The 21,273-nt window shown below is 42.6% G+C and overlaps 1 protein-coding gene across 2 annotated transcripts; it reads left to right on the top strand.

Annotated features, from left to right (window-relative positions):
* Nucleotides 1–6,275: 6,275 nt before the first annotated feature.
* LOC146662389 (uncharacterized) lies at nt 6,276–20,724 on the top strand. 2 transcript variants are annotated; one of them, XM_085418982.1, is made up of 17 exons: nt 6,276–6,425; nt 8,687–8,793; nt 8,926–9,065; nt 9,265–9,422; nt 10,653–10,811; nt 13,667–14,096; nt 15,290–15,388; nt 15,918–16,008; nt 16,978–17,201; nt 17,289–17,531; nt 17,657–17,755; nt 17,876–18,069; nt 18,164–18,338; nt 18,447–18,603; nt 18,691–18,844; nt 19,529–19,640; nt 19,730–20,724. In XM_085418982.1, exons 1-17 carry the CDS (start codon nt 6,405–6,407, stop codon nt 19,903–19,905), a joined length of 2,739 nt encoding a protein of 912 aa, XP_085275108.1. In that variant the 5' UTR covers nt 6,276–6,404; the 3' UTR covers nt 19,906–20,724. The 2 variants fall into 2 exon arrangements, with proteins under 2 accessions (XP_085275108.1, XP_085275109.1); XM_085418983.1 differs by having other exon boundaries at nt 15,918–16,012; nt 16,982–17,201.
* Nucleotides 20,725–21,273: the final 549 nt, after the last annotated feature.

The raw sequence follows: 21,273 nt of genomic DNA, 5'->3' as shown, positions 1-21,273 counted from the left end.
AGAGCAGGGACAGTGGCTATATTAGACGGAAGATGTTAGATGTTGGAGCTGTCAGGCAAGAGATAAACAGGAAGACCTCAGAAAACGTTCATGGATGTAATGAAGAAGGACCTGTAGAGGTTTGATGTGACAGAGAAGGATGTTAGGGTGAGATGGAGGCAGATGGTACCCTGTGGCGACCTGTAAAAGAAGCAGAAAGAGGAAGAATGAATAAAAAGATAAATATGATAGAATGAAAATCAGCATCAATAAAACTCTGAACAAAATCTTCTTGCTTAATACAAAACAAAGATCACATCAGTAGGCCTCTTTTGTGGCGTGAAGCCACGGTGCCGCTTGCTGATCATCATCTCTCTTCTTAATCTAGCTTCAGCAACTCTTTCCCACGTCTTCATGGCTCATCAGCTTTATCCCTCTGTAGTTACTACAGCTCTGCACCGGTGCTCTTGAAATCAGAACCAGAACAACGTTTTCTCGATTCCTGATTGAAGTTTGTGTTAAATAGTGTGGTTAAAAAGTGCACTGCCCTCTCGCCCAGACATCTCCATACCTCCACAGATATCTCACCTGGACCAGATGCCTTTCCACGCTTCATCCTATTCATAGCTGCCCCACTTCCTCTCCCTGATTCACTGTTACTATCTCACAGCACACAAAACATGAAACACATACATACAGAACATAACAAATACAAAATAGTTCAATAAGGTCAAGATTGCACAAAAATGGAGACAGTTAAGTAGGAAAAATAAATAAAGTAAAATAAATAAAAGAGCCCAGTGAATACAAACTAAATATTACATGATAAACTTTATTATATTTACATTATAAACATTATAAACTAAATATTATATTATAAACTTTATTGTTGTTTTGCAAATCTTCACTCATTTTGAATTTGATGCCTGCAACAGGTTCCAAAAAAGCTGGGACAGGTGCAGCAAAAGACTGGGAAAGTTGAGGAATGATGTAAAGGATATTACCATGTGGGCTCAGGTATACTTCAGAAAAACTATTGTTAGTTAACACAGTTTGTCCCTACATCTACAAGTGCAAGTTAAAACTCTACCATGCAAAACGAAAGCCATATATCAACTCCAGATACAGCCCAGAAATGCCACCGGCTTCTCTGGGCCTGAGCTCATCTCAGATGGACTGACGCCAAGTGGAAAAGTGTGCTGTGGTCTGACGAGTCCACTTTTTCAAATTGCTTTTGGAAATCATGAACTTTGTGTCCTCTAGGCCAAAAAGGAAAAGGATCATGTGGATTGTTGTCAGCACAAAGTTCAAAAGCCAGAATCTGTGATGGTATGGGGGTGTGTTAGTGCCCACGACATTGGTAACTTGCACATCTGTGAAGGCACCATTAATGCTGAGAAGTACATAGAGGTTTTGGAGCAACATATGCTGCCATCCAAGTGACATCTTTTTCAGGGACGTCCCTGCTTAAGCCACATTCTGCATGTGTCACAACAGCGTGACTTTGTAGTAAAAGAGTGTGGGTACTAGAATGACCTACCTGTAGTCCAGACCTTTCTCCCATTGAAAATGTGTGGTGCATTGTGAAGCACAAAATACCACAACGGAGATCCCAGAGTGTTGAGCAAAGGAAGTTTCTGGTACACCTGTAAAATGATGTATACCAGATCTTAGGTAAACCTACAATCTCAGTTTAATGCGGTTTATTATAAGTGTATATTAACTAATGTTACTAGGCCTGTATACTCGAGGTATTGTGCTAGACTACATTATCAAATACCATCAATAGCATATAACACATCATAGCCCTTTGACGTTAATACCAATCTACTTTAAAATAAGCATTTTTATTCTATCAGTAGATAAACAGTAGATGAAAACAATATTTCTAAGATTTTCAAAGGGTAGAATTATCTGCTGGATGCAGCTCATAAAGTGTACCTAATAAATTGCAATTTCTTTTTTTATTATATTATTTTAGTTGCTTCAGGAAGGTGAACGCGCGCAAAGCTACTGGTCCGGACGGGATTCCCGGCCGCATCCTCAAGTCATGCGCGGCTCAGCTGGCTGGAGTGTTTACACACATCTTCAACCTTTCCTCTCTCTGTCTGTAGTCCCAGCCTGCTTCAAAATGGCCACCATCGTCTCTGTACCCAAATCCTCCACCATGTCCTCATTGAACGACTGGCGACCTGTAGCCCTGACCCCCATCATGAGCAAATGCTTCGAGAAGCTGGTCAGGGACTTCATTTGCTCTTCACTACCCGACTCACTGGACCCTCTACAATTTGCATACCGCCACAACAGGTCCACTGATGATGCCATAGCCCTGACACTACACACTGCCCTGTCACACCTGGAGAAGAGAGACACGTATGTGAGAATGCTGTTTGTAGATCACAGCTCAGCATTCAATACCATCGTCCCCTCGAAGCTGGATAGGAAACTGCAGGATCTAGGACTGAGCAGCTCCCTCTGCAGCTGGATCCTTAGCTTCCTGCCTGACAGACGCCAAGTGGTCAGACTGGGCAGCATCACCTCATCCCCCATCACACTGAACACTGGTGCTCCACAGGGGTGTGTACTGAGCCCTCTCCTATACTCACTCTACACCTACGACTGCATGGCCACTAACAACTCCAACATCATTGTGAAGTTTGCGGACGACACTACAGTGGTGGGTCTTATCACCAACGGTGATGAGACGGCCTACAGGGAGGAGGTCAGCGCCCTGACCCACTGGTGTCAAGACAACCATCTCACCCTCAACATCGCAAAGACAAAGGAGTTGATAGTGGACTTCCGGAGGTGCAGAGAAGTACACACCCCCATCACCATCAACGGCGCTGCTGTGGAGAGAGTGAGCAGCTTCCGGTTCCTTGGTGTACATCTGGCTGAGGATCTTACGTGGTCAGTACACACAAACAAAACAGTGAAGAAGGCGCAGCAGCGCCTCTTCTTTCTCAGGAGACTGAAAAGATTCGGCATGAGCCCCCGCATCCTCAGGACCTTCTATCACTGTGCCATTGAGAGCATCCTCACTGGATGCATCACCACCTGGTATGGCAACAGCACCGCTTACAACCGCAAAGCTCTCCAGAGAGTAGTGCGGTGCTCTGAACGGATAATTGGAGGTGAGCTTCCCTCCCTCCAAGACATCTACAGGAAGCAGTGCCTGAGGAAAGCGGGGAGGATCATCAAGGACTCCAGTCACCCCAGCCATTAACTGTTCAGACTACTACGGTGTTATCCTAATAACAAACCGTGGGTAACACAGGAAGTCAAAGCTGTCCTCAACATGAAGAAGAAGGCTTTCAGGAGCAAAGTGAAGGAGGAGATGAAAGCAGCACAGTGGGAGGTGAAACGCTGCCTGAGGGAAGCAAAGGACACCTACAGGAGGAAGGTGGAGCAGAAGTTGGAGAGGAACAATATGAGGGAGGTCTGGAATGGTGTGAAAACCATCACAGGCCACAACACCAAGAAAAGCACAGTGGGGGGGACTGTGGAGAAGGCAAACGAACTTAACAACTTCTTCAACAGGTTTGACCAGCCCACAACCCCCCCACCCTCACCCTCACCTTCACTACAGAGTCCTCTCCCCACTCTCCTGCCTCCCTCGCTTCCCCCCCTTCCTGACACCATGACACCCCCCTCCTCCAATCCCTCTCTCAGCAGCAAGACATCTCCCCCCCCTCCCCTCCTCCCAAACATCTCCCAGTGTCACAGTGGATCAGGTCAGGAGGCAACTGAGGAAGCTTCGCCCCAGAAAGGCAGCAGGCCCAGACAAGGTGTGTCCTAGGATGCTTAAGGCGTGTGCTGCTGAACTTGGGGAGCCGCTACAACGAGTCTTCAACCTCAGTCTGCGACTGGGGAGAGTGCCCGCCCTATGGAAGACATCCTGCATCGTCCCGGTCCCCAAAAAGAACCGGCCCAATGAGCTGAATGACTTCCGACCGGTGGCACTGACGTCACATCTTATGAAGACTCTAGAGCGGCTCTTCCTCAACCTCCTCCGACCACAGGTACAACATGCCCAGGACCCACTACAGTTTGCATACAAGGCGGGTGTCGGAGTGGAGGATGCCATCCTGTACCTCCTACACAGAGCCCACTCACACCTGGATGGGGGAAAAGGCACGGTCAGGATACTGTTTCTTGACTTTTCCAGTGCCTTTAATACCATCCGGCCCTGTATGCTTCAGGAAAAACTGAACAGGATGGAGGTGGACCCCTGCCTGGTGGCTTGGATCTCCGACTACCTCACCGACAGACCACAGTACGTCAGGCTGAAGGACATCACGTCTGACACAGTGGTCAGCAGCACAGGAGCACCACAGGGAACTGTGCTGTCCCCTCTTCTCTTCACCCTGTACACCTCTGACTTCTGCTACAACTCTGAATTATGCCATATTCAGAAGTTTGCAGACAACACAGCCATCATGGGGTGTATCTGGGATGATCAGGAAGAGGAGTACAGAAGTCTGGTGAGGAACTTTGTCGCATGGAGTCACACAAACCACCTGCAACTCAACACCTCAAAGACTAAGGAACTGGTTGTGGACTTCGGGAGGTCCAGAGAAGGTCCACTGCCAGTTCAGATAGAGGGGGAGGAGGTGGAGGTGGTCAACAAGTACAAGTACCTCGGGCTGTGGGTGGACAATAAACTGGACTGGTCATGCAACACAGAGCACCTGTATAAAAAAGCCCAAAGCCGACTGTACTTCCTCAGGAGGCTGAGGTCTTTTAACATCTGCAGGAAGCTCCTGAGGATGTTTTACCAGTCAGTGGTTGCTGGAGTACTTTTCTATGCTGTGGTGTGCTGGGGGAGCAGCACAGCAAAGAGGGACTCATCCAGGCTGGAGAAACTGATCAGGAGGGCTAGCTCTGTGGTCGGCATGAAGCTGGACACTCTGGTGACAGTGGCAGAGAAAAGGACATTAAAGAAACTGATGGACATTATGGACAATGCTGGGCATCCTCTGCACACGGCCATAAACAACCAGAAGAGTCTGTTCAGTGACAGGTTGCTTCTCCCCAAGACAAGAACTAACAGACTTAAAAACTCCTTTGTTCCACACGCCATCAGACTGTTTAACTCCTCTCTGGAGGGGAGAGGGAGGGGAAACAGGAGGACAAAGGAGGGGGGAACAACTAAGCTGTAGTGCCTCTTCACCTCACTGTACAATACCTTGTGCAATACTTTTTGTAAATAGTCAACAGTGCAATAGACTCAATACTTGAAATGTGCAATTCACTTGTATTTTTATTTTTTATTCCTATTTATTCTATTTATCCCCTTTGTATATTTTATTTATATTTGTCTCTGTATTTATATATGTGTGTGTGTGTGTGTGTGTGTGTGTGTGTGTGTGTGTGTGTGTGTGTGTGTGTGTGTGTGTGTGTATATATATATATATATATATAACAGTTCTGTAACTGTAACTTCGGTCGTTGCTGTGCTTTTTTTGGAAGTCGAATTTCCCAGAGGAACCCACCCGAGGGATTAATAAAGTTCTATCTTATCTTATCTTATCTTACTTCCATCAGGAAGGAGGTTCTGCAGCATCCGGTCCCGTACCAGCAGACTGAGAGACAGCTTCTTCCACCAGGCCATCAGACTGCTGAACACTTCATAGACACCTCACCTTCACTACTGGAACTTCAGCATTATGCACTCCACACTGTATATAAATGCCACTGTTTTGCACATGTCCAACTACCAACCTCTGTATATTCTATATATTTTATTTTATTGTTTACTCTATTTAATTTGTAAAATATGTATACACACACACACACACACACACACACACACACACACACACACACACACACACACACACACGTAGAAAAACATATTTAGTATACACATCCAGTAATGCATACACTCTTATATTGTACATATATTTATTACTCTCAGATTTAGCCATTCTTATAATTTGTTTGTTTTATGTAATTGTATTTTTGCACAACTCTGTTGCTTGTGAAGCTCGCACACAAGAATTTCACTCGCATGTACTGTACCAGTGTACCTGCACATGTGACGTGACAATAAAAGTGATTTGATTTGATTTTAGATAATAAGTCATAAAGTAAGTGTGACCTATCTGTCATGCTGTTATTATTGCCAAACTACCTAAATGTTCACAGACCAGAGAAGCTGCACACATGTGGCAATAGTTGATGAGGGTTATTGATAAGGCTGATTGGGTTCAGTCTCTGTAGTTCATTGATCAGTTTATTGTGGACACGCAGGGGAAAACCCTCCACTATCCTATGTGCTGATAGGCTCTTGCTGTGAGTGGGGGAGGTCATTGCAGCTAGCATACACAGAGGCTCTCCAAACACACCCGAGGAAGTCAATAAAGTTGCAAATGAGCATCAGTTTCACTTTGATTTCTGCACGGGAACCTTGAAACAACGCCATGAGTTCCTCTAACCCTGCGGTAAGCTCCAAATTATCTACTAGCTTCCGACACATCACCCTGTGTAGCACCAAAATATCAGCCTGCTAGCCCGTTCAGCTAACGGTTAGCTCATGCTAACGCTGTTGTTGACAGACCTCCAAATACCAACATACTTAGCATTAGCTCTGGGCTAAGCTTGCTAGCTACTGTTTTAAGTTTAAATTTGCAGTTTCGATTGTGAGTCGATGTCTTTCACTCGGACATGGAATAAAATTTCCTACTGTAAACTTTGCGAACTAATGTTTAACTCAGAATTGGAGGGTTTTAAGGGGAAACGGATAATAAATAATTATGGAAATTACCCTTGTGAGTTGCAGCCCACACTGCAACACAGACAATGGTACTGATGTATAATGTCTGTACGTGTTAGGTTTACCGACAACAATTTAATAACACTATAACACCCACTTCTAGGGCCCTTATTTGGGACATATGGTAAAGTTTTTACGGTTTTATTATGCTATCAAAGACGAATGAGAAGAGTAGCTCTATTTTAGTATTGAAACAGTTTATAAGGGCTGCATTAGGCAATAAAATATGATCACTTCTTAGCATTATGGGAATGCCAATATAACAGGTAATTACTAGTTCGCATAGCTGATGTTGTTATGGAGTAAATGGTTAATATTTCATCTGCAAATTTACTGTAATTGTTTTTTTTCCTCAAACATTTTGTGTCCAAAGCACACGAAAGGGCGAACCTTAAGGCACGCATGCATTCGTATACGCAGGAAGTTCTCTTGATGTCTTCTGCAGTGTCATCAGTTCTTCTTTTTAGTTGCACTGGACTTTACCTCCTTGCTGTCAATCAGACTTTTTATTCTACAGTGATACAATAAATTTAACGCTCATTCAAGGGTTTTTGGGCCGACATGCATTAATGCACACGATTTGGGAACTACCAGTGATCTGCAAACACTAAAGCCGCCTTTGGTTAACTTAATCAGTATTAATAAACCACTGAAGAAGAAAAATACTGGCTATTGTACCTTTATTTATGTTCGTCTTTTTTCAGTTCCGTTTTATTTATATAGCACCAGTACACAGCAACAGATGCTTTATAGTGTAGGGATATTAGAAAGACACCCAGCAATCAGATGACCATCTCTGAGTAAGCACTTGGCAATAGTGGTAAGGAAAATCCCTATTTAATAGGAAAAAAACAGTTGAAACTAGGCTCAGGGAGGGGCAGCCTTCTGCCATTACCAGTTGGGAGTGAGGGGAATAAGAAACAGGACAAAACTATATGAGAGAGTAGAGTTTAATAATTACTAATGATTAAATGCAGTAGTGGTGTGTAAAAATACAGGGAGATGAGTGAAGAAGAAATGCACAGTGCACCATGGGAATCCCCAAGCAGCTAGAGCCTATTACAGCATAACTAAGGGATGATTCAAGGTCACCTGATACAGCCCACACACTAACCTTTATCAAAAAGGGAAGTCGTAAGCCTAATCTTAAAAGTAGAGAGGGTGTCTGTCTCCTGAATCAAAACTAGGAGCTGGCTCCACAGAAGAGGGGCCTGAAAACTGAAGGCTCGGCCTCCCATTTGACTTTTAGAAACTCTAGGAACCACAAGTAAACCAGCAGTCTGAGAATGAACTTCTCTGTTAGGACAGTTAGCTCTTTAAGATAAGATAAGATAAGATAAGAAGAGAAGGATTTTCAGTTCACGTCTAGGTTTAACAGCTAATATGGAAGAAATGCGCTCCCTCTTTCTAGTCCCTGTTAGTACTCTCGCGTCAGCATTTTGGATCAACTGAAGGCTTTTCAGGGAGCTTTTAGAGCTAACTTCTAATAATGAATTACAAAAGTTGAACCTAGAAGTAATTAATGCATCAACTAGCTTTATTGTTCTCTCAGTTTATGCCAAATAGAACATAAGAGCGTAATTTGTAGCTCCTCTGAACACTTACCCTGCCCAAACCTGATGTGACCCAGCTAAACGCCATGTTTTTTTCCATACCTGATATCAGCTGGTTCAATATATGGCTATATTTGTGTATGGTTAATCATACATCACAAATTGCTAATAGCATGCACATTATATACCAATAAAACACTAATAAAATGAGAGAGACCATATTAAATCACTTTTTACACGTTCTTTCACACATGACGACATTATGAGTCAGATAAACAGTATCTTAGTAGCCATTGTTTGAGCAGTGACCGATAAGGAGGGAAAACAGCCCAAAAAAAAGCTGCTTTGTCAGCATTTGTTTGATCCTTTCTTGCAGACTATCGGGGAGTTATTCCTCGTCCTTAGCGAGATGGGATTCACAGAAGAGCAGATACAAGCGGCTATGCAGGCAGGGCATTTTTCTGTGCCTGAGGCAGCTGATTGGTGAGTAATCAGCCCTCTGTTTTGTTTTTTGTTTTTTTTTAATCTGTGGAGCTAGCTAGCTATGATCTTTCTGTATAATAGACCACTTCTTTCAGCCACTTACTTCTGTGTCTCGCTCTTGCATGTTGAAAGGCTTGTACAGGGTCAATACCTGCGACACACGTTGGTCCCGCAGCCTTCACAGCCAGCTGGGACAGCTTTTTCTGCATTCAACCCACCCAAAGAGGCAGCACACGCTTCAGAGTCTCGCACATCTCCCACTGACAGCAGAGGTAATACCCCACTCCAAGCTATATAAAAACTGTTTCTTACTGTTGTTACTGCTCTTAATCCATCGGTTGGACTTCGAGTAAAGTTTTCTTTTATTATAATATCCTAAAATTGATGATTGTAATCATTCATTTAAGTATAACTTAAGGAATTGGATAGTGTAGTGTGCATCATGAGATTTTCTTTTTCTGTCTTTAACAGCGGGTCCTTCATTGGTGCTAAGGTCACCGCAATCATGCTCCCAGGACCCACCACCGCCAGTCGAGTCGCGGATCAAATCAGACAAAAGTGACTTTGAGGAGAAAGAGAGACAACGCGTCGCTCAGGAAGTCAGAGCAGAGAGAAGGCAGAAGAAACAGGTGAGCATTGCTGAAAAGACTTCTGGTGCTTAATCTATCTGACTGGCAGTTGTCTTATTATCACACAAGGAAGAAAGTCAAGTGTTCGGCAGATTTATAAGGCTCTCGATAATAATGGCTTAAGCTTTAGCTCAATCCCTGTAGCTCTCATTTCACTTTTATGCTCACTGCTTACCCTATCGCATGGCGGCGTGTGACAAATTTGACGTCACATGTGCTGGGGTGTGCCTCCATGCTGGTGTCGCTTTGGCCAGTTGTGCATATCTTAATTTGTATAACCTGTCACATTGTAGCTCTGCCAACATAGAATGTGATGCTTATTTGCATCGAGTGTACGATTAAACAAACATCGGTAATTGATCATCTGCACCTTTTATTGTCCACCTCTGCCTCCTTTTTTTCGTCTTGTCTACGTTTAGATATTTTTCCTGCTGTTTTCCTCTTTTCTGTTGTTTTCTGTTTTTTACTTGAGCCATATTTCTTGTTGGCATTTGCCACCTTACTAACCTACTGCAGCACGTCTGTTTTTTCCCATCACTCCTGAGGAAACACTTTGGAAAGGTGCTTTTCTCAAACACTGTTGTTTCAGTTTTTTCAGCTGGAAATTCCCCTGCTTTTGCTTTAGATGTGCCGCCTCTGTTTTTTGAAGATCACTACTTCCTCCTTTACATCTTGAAGTTAATGTGTTTCCAGATAAAGACAAAAGGGAGTGTGGAGGTATGTGAATAAGCAGATAGTAATACAAGCCTGTGGATTAAGAATGAGTCTCATTCACTGATGTTACACGTGGTGGTAAGAACAAAACTGGCCTGTGGGCACATTTCACAAAATGGTAAATTTGCCAGTGCACTTATGTTTTTGGAGCTTTTCACATATTAGTGAATGAGGCCAATTGCATCTCACTTTACATGCGGTCCAGAAACTTTGTTTGGGTGCTGCTGGTGCTGACTGAACACTACACGGGGAAGTATGCTGCTCTATGAGCTAGAATAGGAGCGTCCATACATTTTTCTCTGGGTGCACATTTAAAAAAAACAGATGTGTACTACAGTGTGGTTGAACTGAAGCATGATGGTCACTGTGGGGAGTAAAAGAGGTGTCACGTGCTCAAGCTGAGTTTGTTGTTGTTGTTTTTTTTATACATGAATAATACATTTGAAAATTAATATTTGAGTATAGACCTCCTGTTTTATTGTTCTTAGAACATTTTGTGTTCTTCTGCATTCGCAGGAGCGTGAGTTGGTGCTGAAGCGGATCGCTGAGGATCGGAGGAGCCTGCAGGATAAGAAACAGACCAATGCTGCTGCAGACGCGTCTCCTCCCAGCAGTGAAGGGCAGAAGCTTGGAGGAAAGATTCAGACAAATGTGGACAACAACTGCATTCTCATGGTGGGCCTGTGAAGAACCTTAATCATGATAGATTCAGAATTTTAGTTTTCAGTTTAGTCTCAGTCATTTTGCAGAGTGTATTATATTCTTTTATTTTACTTTTTATTGTTTGAAAATGTTTAATTGAAGTATACTACTTATTAGTTTCAGTGTCAGTTCAAAGATGGTGTTACAATACAAACAAACCACTTGTGAAGACAGTTATTCTTTGCACAAAGGCCTTTGTTGGTGATGACAGCTTCAAGACACAAACTAGTTGGATGCATCGCTGAGGTTTGATTTTGGCCCGTTCTTCCAAATGAACAGTTGTCAAATCCTGAAGGTTCTGTGGGCCTCTTCTATGAACTCTGACCTTAAGTTCTTTTCATATATTTTCAACTGGATTTAGGTCAGGTGATTGGCTGGGTCATTCTAGCAGCTTTATTTTCTTTCTCTCAAACCAACTGAGAGTTTCCTTGGCTGTGTTCAGGATCTTTGACTTGCTGTCCACTCTCGTTTCATTTTCGTAGATGGCAGCAGAGTTTTATCAAGAATGTCTCAGTACATTTTTCCATTCATATGTCCTCCAATTATATGAAGCCCCCCCAGTACCATATACTGAAAAAAAGCCCCACACCATGATGAACCCACCTCCAAACTTCACTGTTGGTATGGTGTTTTTGTGGTGATATGCAGTGCCTTTGACCTCCAAACATGGTGTGCACTAGGGCTGCTCAATTAATCGAATTTTAATCACGATTACGATCTGGGCTTTCAACGATCATTAAAAATGACTGAGCCGATTATTAGCCCCTCCCTCATTTATCCGCGACACCTTAAAGGCCGTCTGTGAAAATATTGTCGGGCATAAACCGGTCCGTGGCGCAAAAAAGGGTGGAGACCGCTGATTAAGAGGACCCGAGGGAAGCTCGGAAAGCTAAGCAGAAGTTATTTGGAGAGGAGAGTGACTGCCGTTGGTTGAAAAGAGTTTAAAAAAAAAAAAAAACTTCAGTGGTGTTGCACACCATTTTATATTATTTTTTTAAAGTCATTGTTAACCCTTTAAAGCCGGTCAGAGCAGCACGCTCCGTTTTGCGTAACTATTGTTAAATCCCTGTAGAACCTGAACCGTGTAAGCTAGCGCAATAATTTGTTTTGCATATGAAACCGGAGGAGTTGTACTTACATCTGATGCCATCAGCTTGTCCTCGGTCACGGTTTCGTTCCACATATAGCTTTGCAAAAATTGCATAAAAAGCGCTTGCATGAACAAAAACATAATATTCCAGAAACACGCTTTGCCGTTCCTATCAGCTGTTCGTAACACTTCCCACAGTGAAATGATGCACATGCTGTTTTCTTTGCAAATTTGCATCATAGGATTGTTTTTTGTTTTTCCTGCAGTATATAAAAATTGGTGTATCTCCAAAATAAAACTATGAAGACACTCAAAATAAATTTCCTGTGGTGGGAAACTATTTTTTTGCAACTTTATTGTATTTAAAGTTTTGAGGGATAAACCTCTTAAATTTCTCCAAGTAGAAATATATGTAAACAAAACAAAAGCGATTTTCAATTTTTTTTGTAGTTTATTGCACTTTTTTGCAACTTATGTAATTACTATGGACTTAATGCATACATATTATTAAAATATGGGCTATAACAGTTGTATTGATGTATAGCAACTTGAAATGCTCCCACAAATGGCACTACAGCATGTAAAAAAAAATAATATAAGCTCTGGTGGACTTGGTTCTATGGTAGGTCTTAAAGGGTTAAATAAATATCGTCAAATAATCGTGATCTCAATTTCAGTGAAAATAATCGTGATTATCATTTTTGCCATAATCGAGCAGCCCTAGTGTGCACTAGGGCATCCTGTTTAATAGGCTTGTCTAAATGTTGTTCAGCAACATGTTTTTTCTTCAGCAATGGAGTCTTGCTTGTTGAGTGTGCATACAGGCCATGGTGGTTGAGCGCATTACTTTTCTTCGAAACAACTGTACCTGTCTCTTCTACCACTTTCTGTGGCTCACCACAAGTGGTCCTTGGCTCATACGCGACACTTCTGATAACTCTTTTCAGTTGTCTGTCTGAAATCTTGCATGGAGCACATGGTCAAGGGTGGTTTATGGTGAAATGATGTACATTCTACTTCCAGATTATGGCCCCAACAGTGCTCACTGGAACCTTCAGTAGTTTAGAAATTCTGCTGCAACTAATGCCTTCAGTATGGTTTGCTAAGTTGTTGAGAGAGCTCATTTACCCATCATGAGATGTTCTTTTTTAGGCCATCAGTTGGAACTGAACCAGCTGATATTAATTTGCACTGAGTGTCAGGATTGCTTTCTAAATACTGACGGATTTCAGGTGGCGTCATGACTTTAATGATTTTTGCACGTCCCTTTCGTCATGTGTTTTTTCCCTGTGTCATTTCTCTATTACGCATAACTTAGTTTATGGACATCTATGGTTTAATTTCTTTGCATGTGTGGATTGGATGGGTTGTAACCGATATCTGGTGAGAACTTCATGGCAATAGTGCCTTTTTAAATACATTTACCTAGAAAACTGGTGATGTGTTCAGTACTTATTTTACCTGCTGTATGAGTTAATACTAATATATTAATGTGTTGAAAGCGTGACATTATATTGGCAAAAACTAAAAATATTTCCTCTTTTTATTTATATATATATATATATATATATATATATATATATATATATATATATATATATATATATATATATATATATAATATAATTAATTTTTATTTTCATTTTGATTCCGTTTTTAAGGACACAGTATCGTTTCTAGTTTTAGAAATGAAGTTGACTGTAATAACCTTGTCATGTATATTTGTGTTTTGCTGCAGATTCGACTGCCGTCTGGTGAGTCCATGCGTGAGCGCTTCCCAGCTGATGCCCCTCTGCGCAGCGTTGTGGAGCACATCACCGGACGTCACCCCTCCCTACCCTCCTTTTCTCTCCTTCAGGGTTTCCCACGGAAGCGCTTTGGGGAGGCTGAGCTTGCCTGCTCCCTCCGCTCTCTCGGCCTTACGCCTAACGCTGCACTGTGTATTCAGACCACTCCTCCAGAGACGCCTCAGGAAACAAGTCCAGCAGGCCACAGTGCTGAGCCGCCTCCTTGTGTTGCGCCTCCTCAGCCTCCTCCTGGCCAGGACATGGTGGGAGATCAGGTCCCTGTTATACCTCCTCCACTACCTAACCAGCTGTGGGAAGAGGCAGTGAATTATGCAGGGATTCCTGGAGTTCCTCCTTTACGGCGTGGATCCCATGACTGGGGTAAGTATGATTTACTTTATTTAAACCTAATATAAAAAGCAATAAAAATAAATGTACTAAATGGAATAAAACAAGTAGAGATTTGCTTTTTTCCAAACTTTTTTTATTGAACGGTTTACTAAATGTTGGGACTCTTCATGATGATGTTAGAATCCTACAGGACTACAGTCACAATCATTACTTGCAGTAACATTTACGCTTTACTTGGCAAATCATGTTTCAAAGGTTAGTTTGTCAGATAAATAACAGAGCAGTGAGTCTCTCATCCAGCTACACGATCGGTGGAGTCTTTGTTCGCCTCTGCAACCTCGGTGTGTGGTTAGAACGACCCTAAAGTTTGTAGTGGACGTTCAGAGAGGAGTGACGTAATTGTTCTGCTCTTAGTCAGTGGAGTCCATCTGTGGAAGCAGCTGGCTGGGACCGTCGAAATGGTCGAACGAGGGGATTGTCCACCATACATTTATCTTGTCCCATGGACAGCTTTAATTATTACACATAATTGACAAATATACTTTGACAGCCGTTTCCCACCACATGTATAGTGTTCCGAAGGTACATGCTCATATTGAACATTTAAAATAATGAAGTCAGTAAATGTACAAGTATGAGGTAAAAGTTCATTTATTTATTTTCTTGGATCAGGTCTGAGTCAGCTAGAGGGGATTTCCTTATATGGCCATTATCTGTGCTCTAAGCCAATCCACCTGCTCCCTTTGACTTGTATTACAACTACTCTGTTTGACAGATTTTTCTACCTCTATTGTGCTGTATGATGTCTGAGAGAGGGCATATACTTAGTATTACTTCAGATGCACAGCTTTGACTGTGAACACGGAAGTCCCACCCACCTGCTGTTGGCTGGGAGGGGCAGACAATCAGTTGGTTTAAAGGAGCTAAAACTGCTTAAGAGTGGGTGAACTGAGGGGGCTGCACGAGGCCCAGGATAGGTCGTCGTGCAAGTAGAGTCCAAAAATAAAAGTAAGGAGTATGAAAAAGAGTATAATAGGTCACGTTTAATACACTTGGGTGGCCTGATCAGATGACACATTGTATATCAGCCAATGGGATTCTTTACACCTGTAACATCGCACCTCTTCATGGTTGTTTGGGCTCAGTTATTTGATCAGCTGAATGTGTTAAATGTTACTTAAATGGCTATGGAGTCATTGGATGACATTCTGGGGGTTCGACAGGTCAAGGCCAGAGATTGGTTCCTGGTGATGCTGAAGATCCTCCCATAGATGTTGATATGGACCAAGAAGGAGAGGAAGAACCGCTTCACATGCCGAACGGTACTGCTCCAGAGTGTGGATACTTCATCCCTCCTTTGATCTACATTTTTCTTGCTTCCCTCCTCTCCCTGTTCCTCTATTACTGTTTCCATATGTTTCCATTATTCATCCGCTGTGAACAGAAACAGCTGACCCTGGCCTCTTCCTTTGAGCTTGATTTTTTTTTTACTATTACACTATATAGTGGCCTAGTGTACAGATTGGCCTGCTAATGTGTGTCACGCTGTAAGAGAGATTAGTATTAGAAAATATGTAGGTTAATTCCCCTTTCTGCCAAACGTACAGCACACAAGTCAGAACTGCTGAGTTTACTAAGAACCTACAGGTGGGGTCAGCCAATCAGTGTGTGGTTGTGGTATTGTATTCTGAATGTGAACCAGACACAGAGAAGAGCTAGATCAAGGAGAATCAGAGATGTTAATCAGAGGTGTGTGGTATAAAGTTTTTTTCTCAGCATCTGTAGCTTCAGCTCAGTGGCATTAGAGTATTTTTGGATGGATTACAGTTTTCGTTTGTGTAACTTTCACAGGAATGCCCAGGCTGCCTTTCTTTCCAGAGAACAGGATGCGAGGAGGATTTGAGCCCTGGCAGCGCTGGCCAGGGCAAGGAAATCGACTCAGGCAAGTGTTTAAAAAGAATGGCACTAGAATGGTATTATAGGACCAAGGACTACGATCATACTGCTTTGTAATACAAAATAGTGTTAGGGGCCACATTAAGAGAAAAATTTTTTTTTTTAAATTTTGCTTTTTGAAAGAAATGCTGTGTTGAGAATCTTTTTAAGCTAGAAAGACATTATCTTTCTTTTAGGACCCAAAATCCAGTGTGAATAATACAGTTACAAACTCACTATTACTTGGTGGACAGAGTGAGATGACCTTACTCTTGAAATTTACACTCCATTCTCAAATGACTGTTTCAAAATATTGTTTTTGTTAATGTGGCCCTAACACACATTACACACATTAATCATGCAATCTGAAGTGTTTTGCAAGTAGATGCATTTAATTAGTTTGAAAGTGCATGCACACTTCAGCACTCCAACTTCTGTTGCATCCAGAATGATCCGTTTTATAATAACACCCTGTTAACAAAGGAAAAAAAAAGATGAATATTATCTTGGAGCTCCAGCTCAATCTGTGTCTGGGTATAGTCTGAAAGAAACTCTTTACTGTTGTGGGGATAGGGAAAGATGCTTTAAAGCTTCTACCAACATTTTAAAAAGATAAAGTTTGTATGAGCTGCACAGCAGGAAGAAAAGAGCCAGAGAGAAAAGTGGATACAGAAAATAATATGTGAGAATCAGCAAGAAAAATGGATGCTTATGTCTCATTGTGCAGCAATGGTCAGTAATAAGCTAACCATCCAAATATTAGTTTTGGTTTTTAAAAACAATTTAAGTTAAGCTAAATCAATTTGACTGTATGCATCTTATACAAAAGTAAATGTGGATATTTCAGCTCATCAGAGCCTTTCCACTTATTGTTTATTGTATTGCACAGAAATACAGCAGGGGGTGCTCTGGAGATCTGCTTTATCTGTACATTAAAATACAACACGTGGACACAACTTGTGTTTGTGTGTCTCAGAGAGGGCCCAGAAGAGGAAGCGGCAGACCCTGAGAATGCAGGAGGGCCGCTGGCGCCCGCAGCTGCAGGTCAGGCTGCTGTTGAGCGTCTTCAACGAGCCGCACAGCAAGAAGACCGCCACGCCAACCAAGGACAGCCATCACCCCCTAAAAGACCCTTCAGAGCACCCAGCGTGCCCTCACTATGTGCCTTGGCTATCCGCGCAACGGTCCACCTCATGACTGGTAAGAGTCACAAAACTTCACAGAACTGTGCCTCACAGCTTTGTTTGCTCGCTGCTGTTTGCTCACTCTTGACTCTGTGTCTCACAGCTCCCAGCATGCAGTACAGCAGCAGTCTAGCAGGTCTGACCCCAGAGCTAGCAGAGCTTCTGCTCAACCACATGTCTCATGAGAGGCTGCTACATCCACGCACCCTGGAGCTGTTCTTCGGCTGCCCGATCCAGAAGTTTGTCTTAAACAGCTACCCGTACTCCACCAATGAGCTCCTACGGCAGTTGCGGGCCTTCACTGCCCTGAAGCACCTGAGTTTAGTCAACTCATCTCTCATCACTGGTAAAACATTTTATATCTGGTAGTTTTTAGGCTTTTTATCAATTTAGTTGTCAAATTTCTGCAAAGTCTGCTCTTCAGTTTGTCCCTGTCTTTGTATTTATTTATTTATTTATTTTTATTCCCAGACTCTGGCCTCTGTATCCTGTCCACCCTGGTCAAACTCCAGTACCTCAATCTGGCCTCCTGTAGTAAGCTGACTGACTCCTGCCTGCAGCATATCACAGGTTGGACACACACAAACATCACTGTTGACAACATTTACAAAACTGGATCTCAGAATAAGCTGTTCTTATTTAAGTAGTTTTATTCAACATACATATTTCCCTTCTGCTGATGCCTTTAAGGTTTGAAGAACTTGTGTTTCCTGTCCCTGGACCAGACCAAAGTGACAGATGCTGGGATGGTACTGTACCTCCAGTCAGTGCCGTCCTGCCTCTCTCAGCTAAGCCTGAACCAGACAGCAGTGACTGAAACCACACTAGCTGTGCTCCCCACCTCTGTGCCACAGCTGCGACTTCTCAGCATCAAACAGACTAAAGTACTTTATCTCTGTTAGCAAGGTTTATTCAGCTGGTGACACTGCTCTGATCTTCAGTGATATTTACTCGACTTGCTGTGCGTTTTTCTTTCAGGTTAAGGATTTGACGGCTCTAGCAGCGATGTCCAGCCTGCAGACGCTCAACTTGGATGGGACAGGTGTGACTGAGGCATCTCTGGAGCACCTTGCTACCCACCCTGCCCTGACTTCCCTCACTTTGGTGGGAATCCCTGTAGCAGATGGCAGTCATGCCCTTCAGATCATCTCAGGTTTGTAGAGCATAAAGCAAAAGAATTAAAAGAATGAGGGTAGGCATGGAGTGAGCTTGCAGTATGAAAGTCTGTGGTGAATCTGTGAGGTGTCTACTTTACTTCTAGGTCTGAAGTTGACTCGCATCACCCTCCCTGGACGCCACTCTGTGACAGACAGCGGGCTGTCATTCCTCTCCGGACTGACTCTGCTCTCAGAGCTGGACCTGACAGACTACACACAGGTTACAGACCAGGGAGTCAGCCACCTCTCCACCTTGACCAGGTCCTTTCCACACTCACTGACACCATCATATCAGGTGTTTCCTTGCGATTAAAATGCTGACAGGAGTTTTGTGTTTACTTTGTGTAGATTGAAGAAGCTGTCACTTAGCAACACTCAGGTGACAGATGCAGGGCTTCCCTCCCTGCGATGCATGCAGGAGCTGCAGGAGCTCTGTTTGGATCGGACTGCAGTCACCAGCCGAGGAGTGGCCGACCTCATAACCTGTCTGCCGCACCTTCAGGTGACTATCCCAATAAGTACTATCCAGGTGTTGCTTTATCCTTGTGCGAGTGCAAGTGTAAATAGTAGCCCTGTGATAGATTGGTGACTTGTGCCTGTGACAACTAGGATAGACTGACTCTGAATTAGATAAAGAGAATGGATTTACAAAATAGACTTAATATTTTATTTAGTGTGACTTAAAATGAGTGTCTGATCTCATAAACTTACCAGGTAGGTGATTGTTGAGGTCAAGTCAGAGAGCTGTTTTGTTTCCTTTTGTAACCACAATTATGATCATCTGGTGGGCATTAAAAAAACAGGCATTTCTGAACTGGATTCACTCTTCAAACACAGAAGCTACATCTGTCTTTATACTGTCTATGATTGAATGTGACATCGATCTATGGTACATACATGTTTGATTAAATTAAACCATGTTAGTAAAGTCTGTGTGTCTGATCATCGATGTGATTCTCATTTCACAGTTTTTCACCCAAGCTGTCTGACCAGATAACCTGCTTATTTTATACTAGCTGGGCTTCAATTTATTATTTTAGCATCACAGTTAAACTCTTTTGCAGAATGAAATCGATCATTGGGCATTCAGAGTAGGCCGAAATCAAAATGTAAAGACCAGTTTATGATAAAAAATATTTGATGCAGAGGTTTTAATATTTTGCTATTTTTCTATTTTTTTTTCCAGGTGTTGGGGTTAGCCAGCACTCAGGTGGGGGACAACGTGGTGAGGAAAGGTCTGATCCGCTGCAGTCAGCTTGTTAAACTTAATCTCAGCCGCACGCGGATTACAGATCACGGTAACGTCCAGCTCTAAGGTGGTCTTTGATTTTATAGTTTTGTTTGCTCAGATGAACAGACCCAGTATATGTTCTTCTCTTCCTTTCAGGTCTAAAGTTCCTGAAACAAATCCACCTGGCTCAGGTGAACCTGGACGGGACCGGGGTGAGTCTGATGGGAATTGCTAGTCTCGTCTCCTGCACCAACATCAACAGTATTCGGGCCAGTAACACTCGCATCCTTTCCCCTGACGACGTCTCAGACGAGGAGTTGGAAGCCCAGTGAGCATCACGAGTTTCGGCTGCTGCTCTGAGATGCTGCCTCCAGGATCATCTGGGCAAAGCATAATTGATGAAACACTCCTCCTACTTGCACTGTTTCAACCGCAGCTAGTGCCACTAATCTGTCAATCATGCGCGCTGAGTTGAAACCTTAAACAGGAGCGTTGTGTTCAACAGCTGTTTTTTCTAACATTTACATATACAGAATTAATCACTATTTAATACTCTGCAGCCCCAAATGCCACCTGAAAAACTTTATAGCTTTATGCGCAGCTTTACAGGTTGGAGCAACCTGTGTTTCTCCAGGGGCCTGTACTACGAAGCAGCTTCAACATACCCCCGGAGATCTTTTCCTTATCTGGCTTCACTTTGCGCCAGCAGTCAGGCTAAATGATCACAAGAAGGTGGTTGTTAACTGGAGAAGTCCACCCAGGATGTGTCTGTCTCGACATAAGCACGTTCACGTGGCTGTGAAATATGGATGGGTGTCCTGGCAGCAGAGTGACATGTTTTATGAAGATGGTAAAAATGTAATGCTAGAAGAATGTGAAGGGAAAAAAAACAACCACACAGCGTCTCCAGCCAAAGCAACACTACTATATTACTGTAGTTTAGCTCCTCTTAACCCAGGATGAAAAAAATGGCTGTAAGTTATTAAACTTTTTAGTATTATAGCTCTGTCAGGTAAGGCCTGCATCATGTCACCCCAGTAAGAAGGAAGCATCTTTGTAACCCTGAAGCTTCGCATTACAGACATCAGGTTGGAGCCAAGTGGCAGAAATATACTTTATGCTGGGAATGTACAACAGCATGCGGTGACTAACAGACTTTATCTAAGGTATTAAATGAGAATCTAAACAACAAATAGCCAGTTAAACCAAACACGGTTCAAATGTTTTAGAGGGACATGAAGGCAGATAAATGTCTTCCACTGATTATCTGCGTTGAAATTAACTTTCTTTAATTTTGAAGCTGTATTCAAGTCATACTGGATGTACCAGTAGAAGTAATTGAGTTTTTTTTTTTTAGCTTGACCGTTTGAAAGTAGTATTTGTATTGTTAGTTGTGATTAGGCAAGAGTTTAATAAAAATGAGCCACCATACAGTGTAGAATACTGGAATTAGCCTAAAAATTGGATGGCTAAATTTGATGTGAACGCAGCTTTAAGCTAAAAACAAACAAAAAAAAACAACCCACATTTAAAAAGGTAAAAACACTGAAGTCAAGGTTTTTATAACTCAGCCTGCATGGATGTTAGCTCTCATCACCTGAAACTAGTTATTTTAGCTGCATCCTGGTAATGCACTGACCTCCGCTTTCTTTTATAAGTAGCCCTCTTATTATCAATTATGCCAATGTTTTAGGGTTTGT

This window comes from Rhamphochromis longiceps, linkage group LG9, assembly GCF_057381845.1.
Source record: "Rhamphochromis longiceps isolate RC_006_pf linkage group LG9, R_longiceps_female_GT1.1, whole genome shotgun sequence".
NCBI lineage: Eukaryota > Metazoa > Chordata > Actinopteri > Cichliformes > Cichlidae > Rhamphochromis > Rhamphochromis longiceps.
This window is presented reverse-complemented; position numbering and strand designations above follow the sequence as displayed.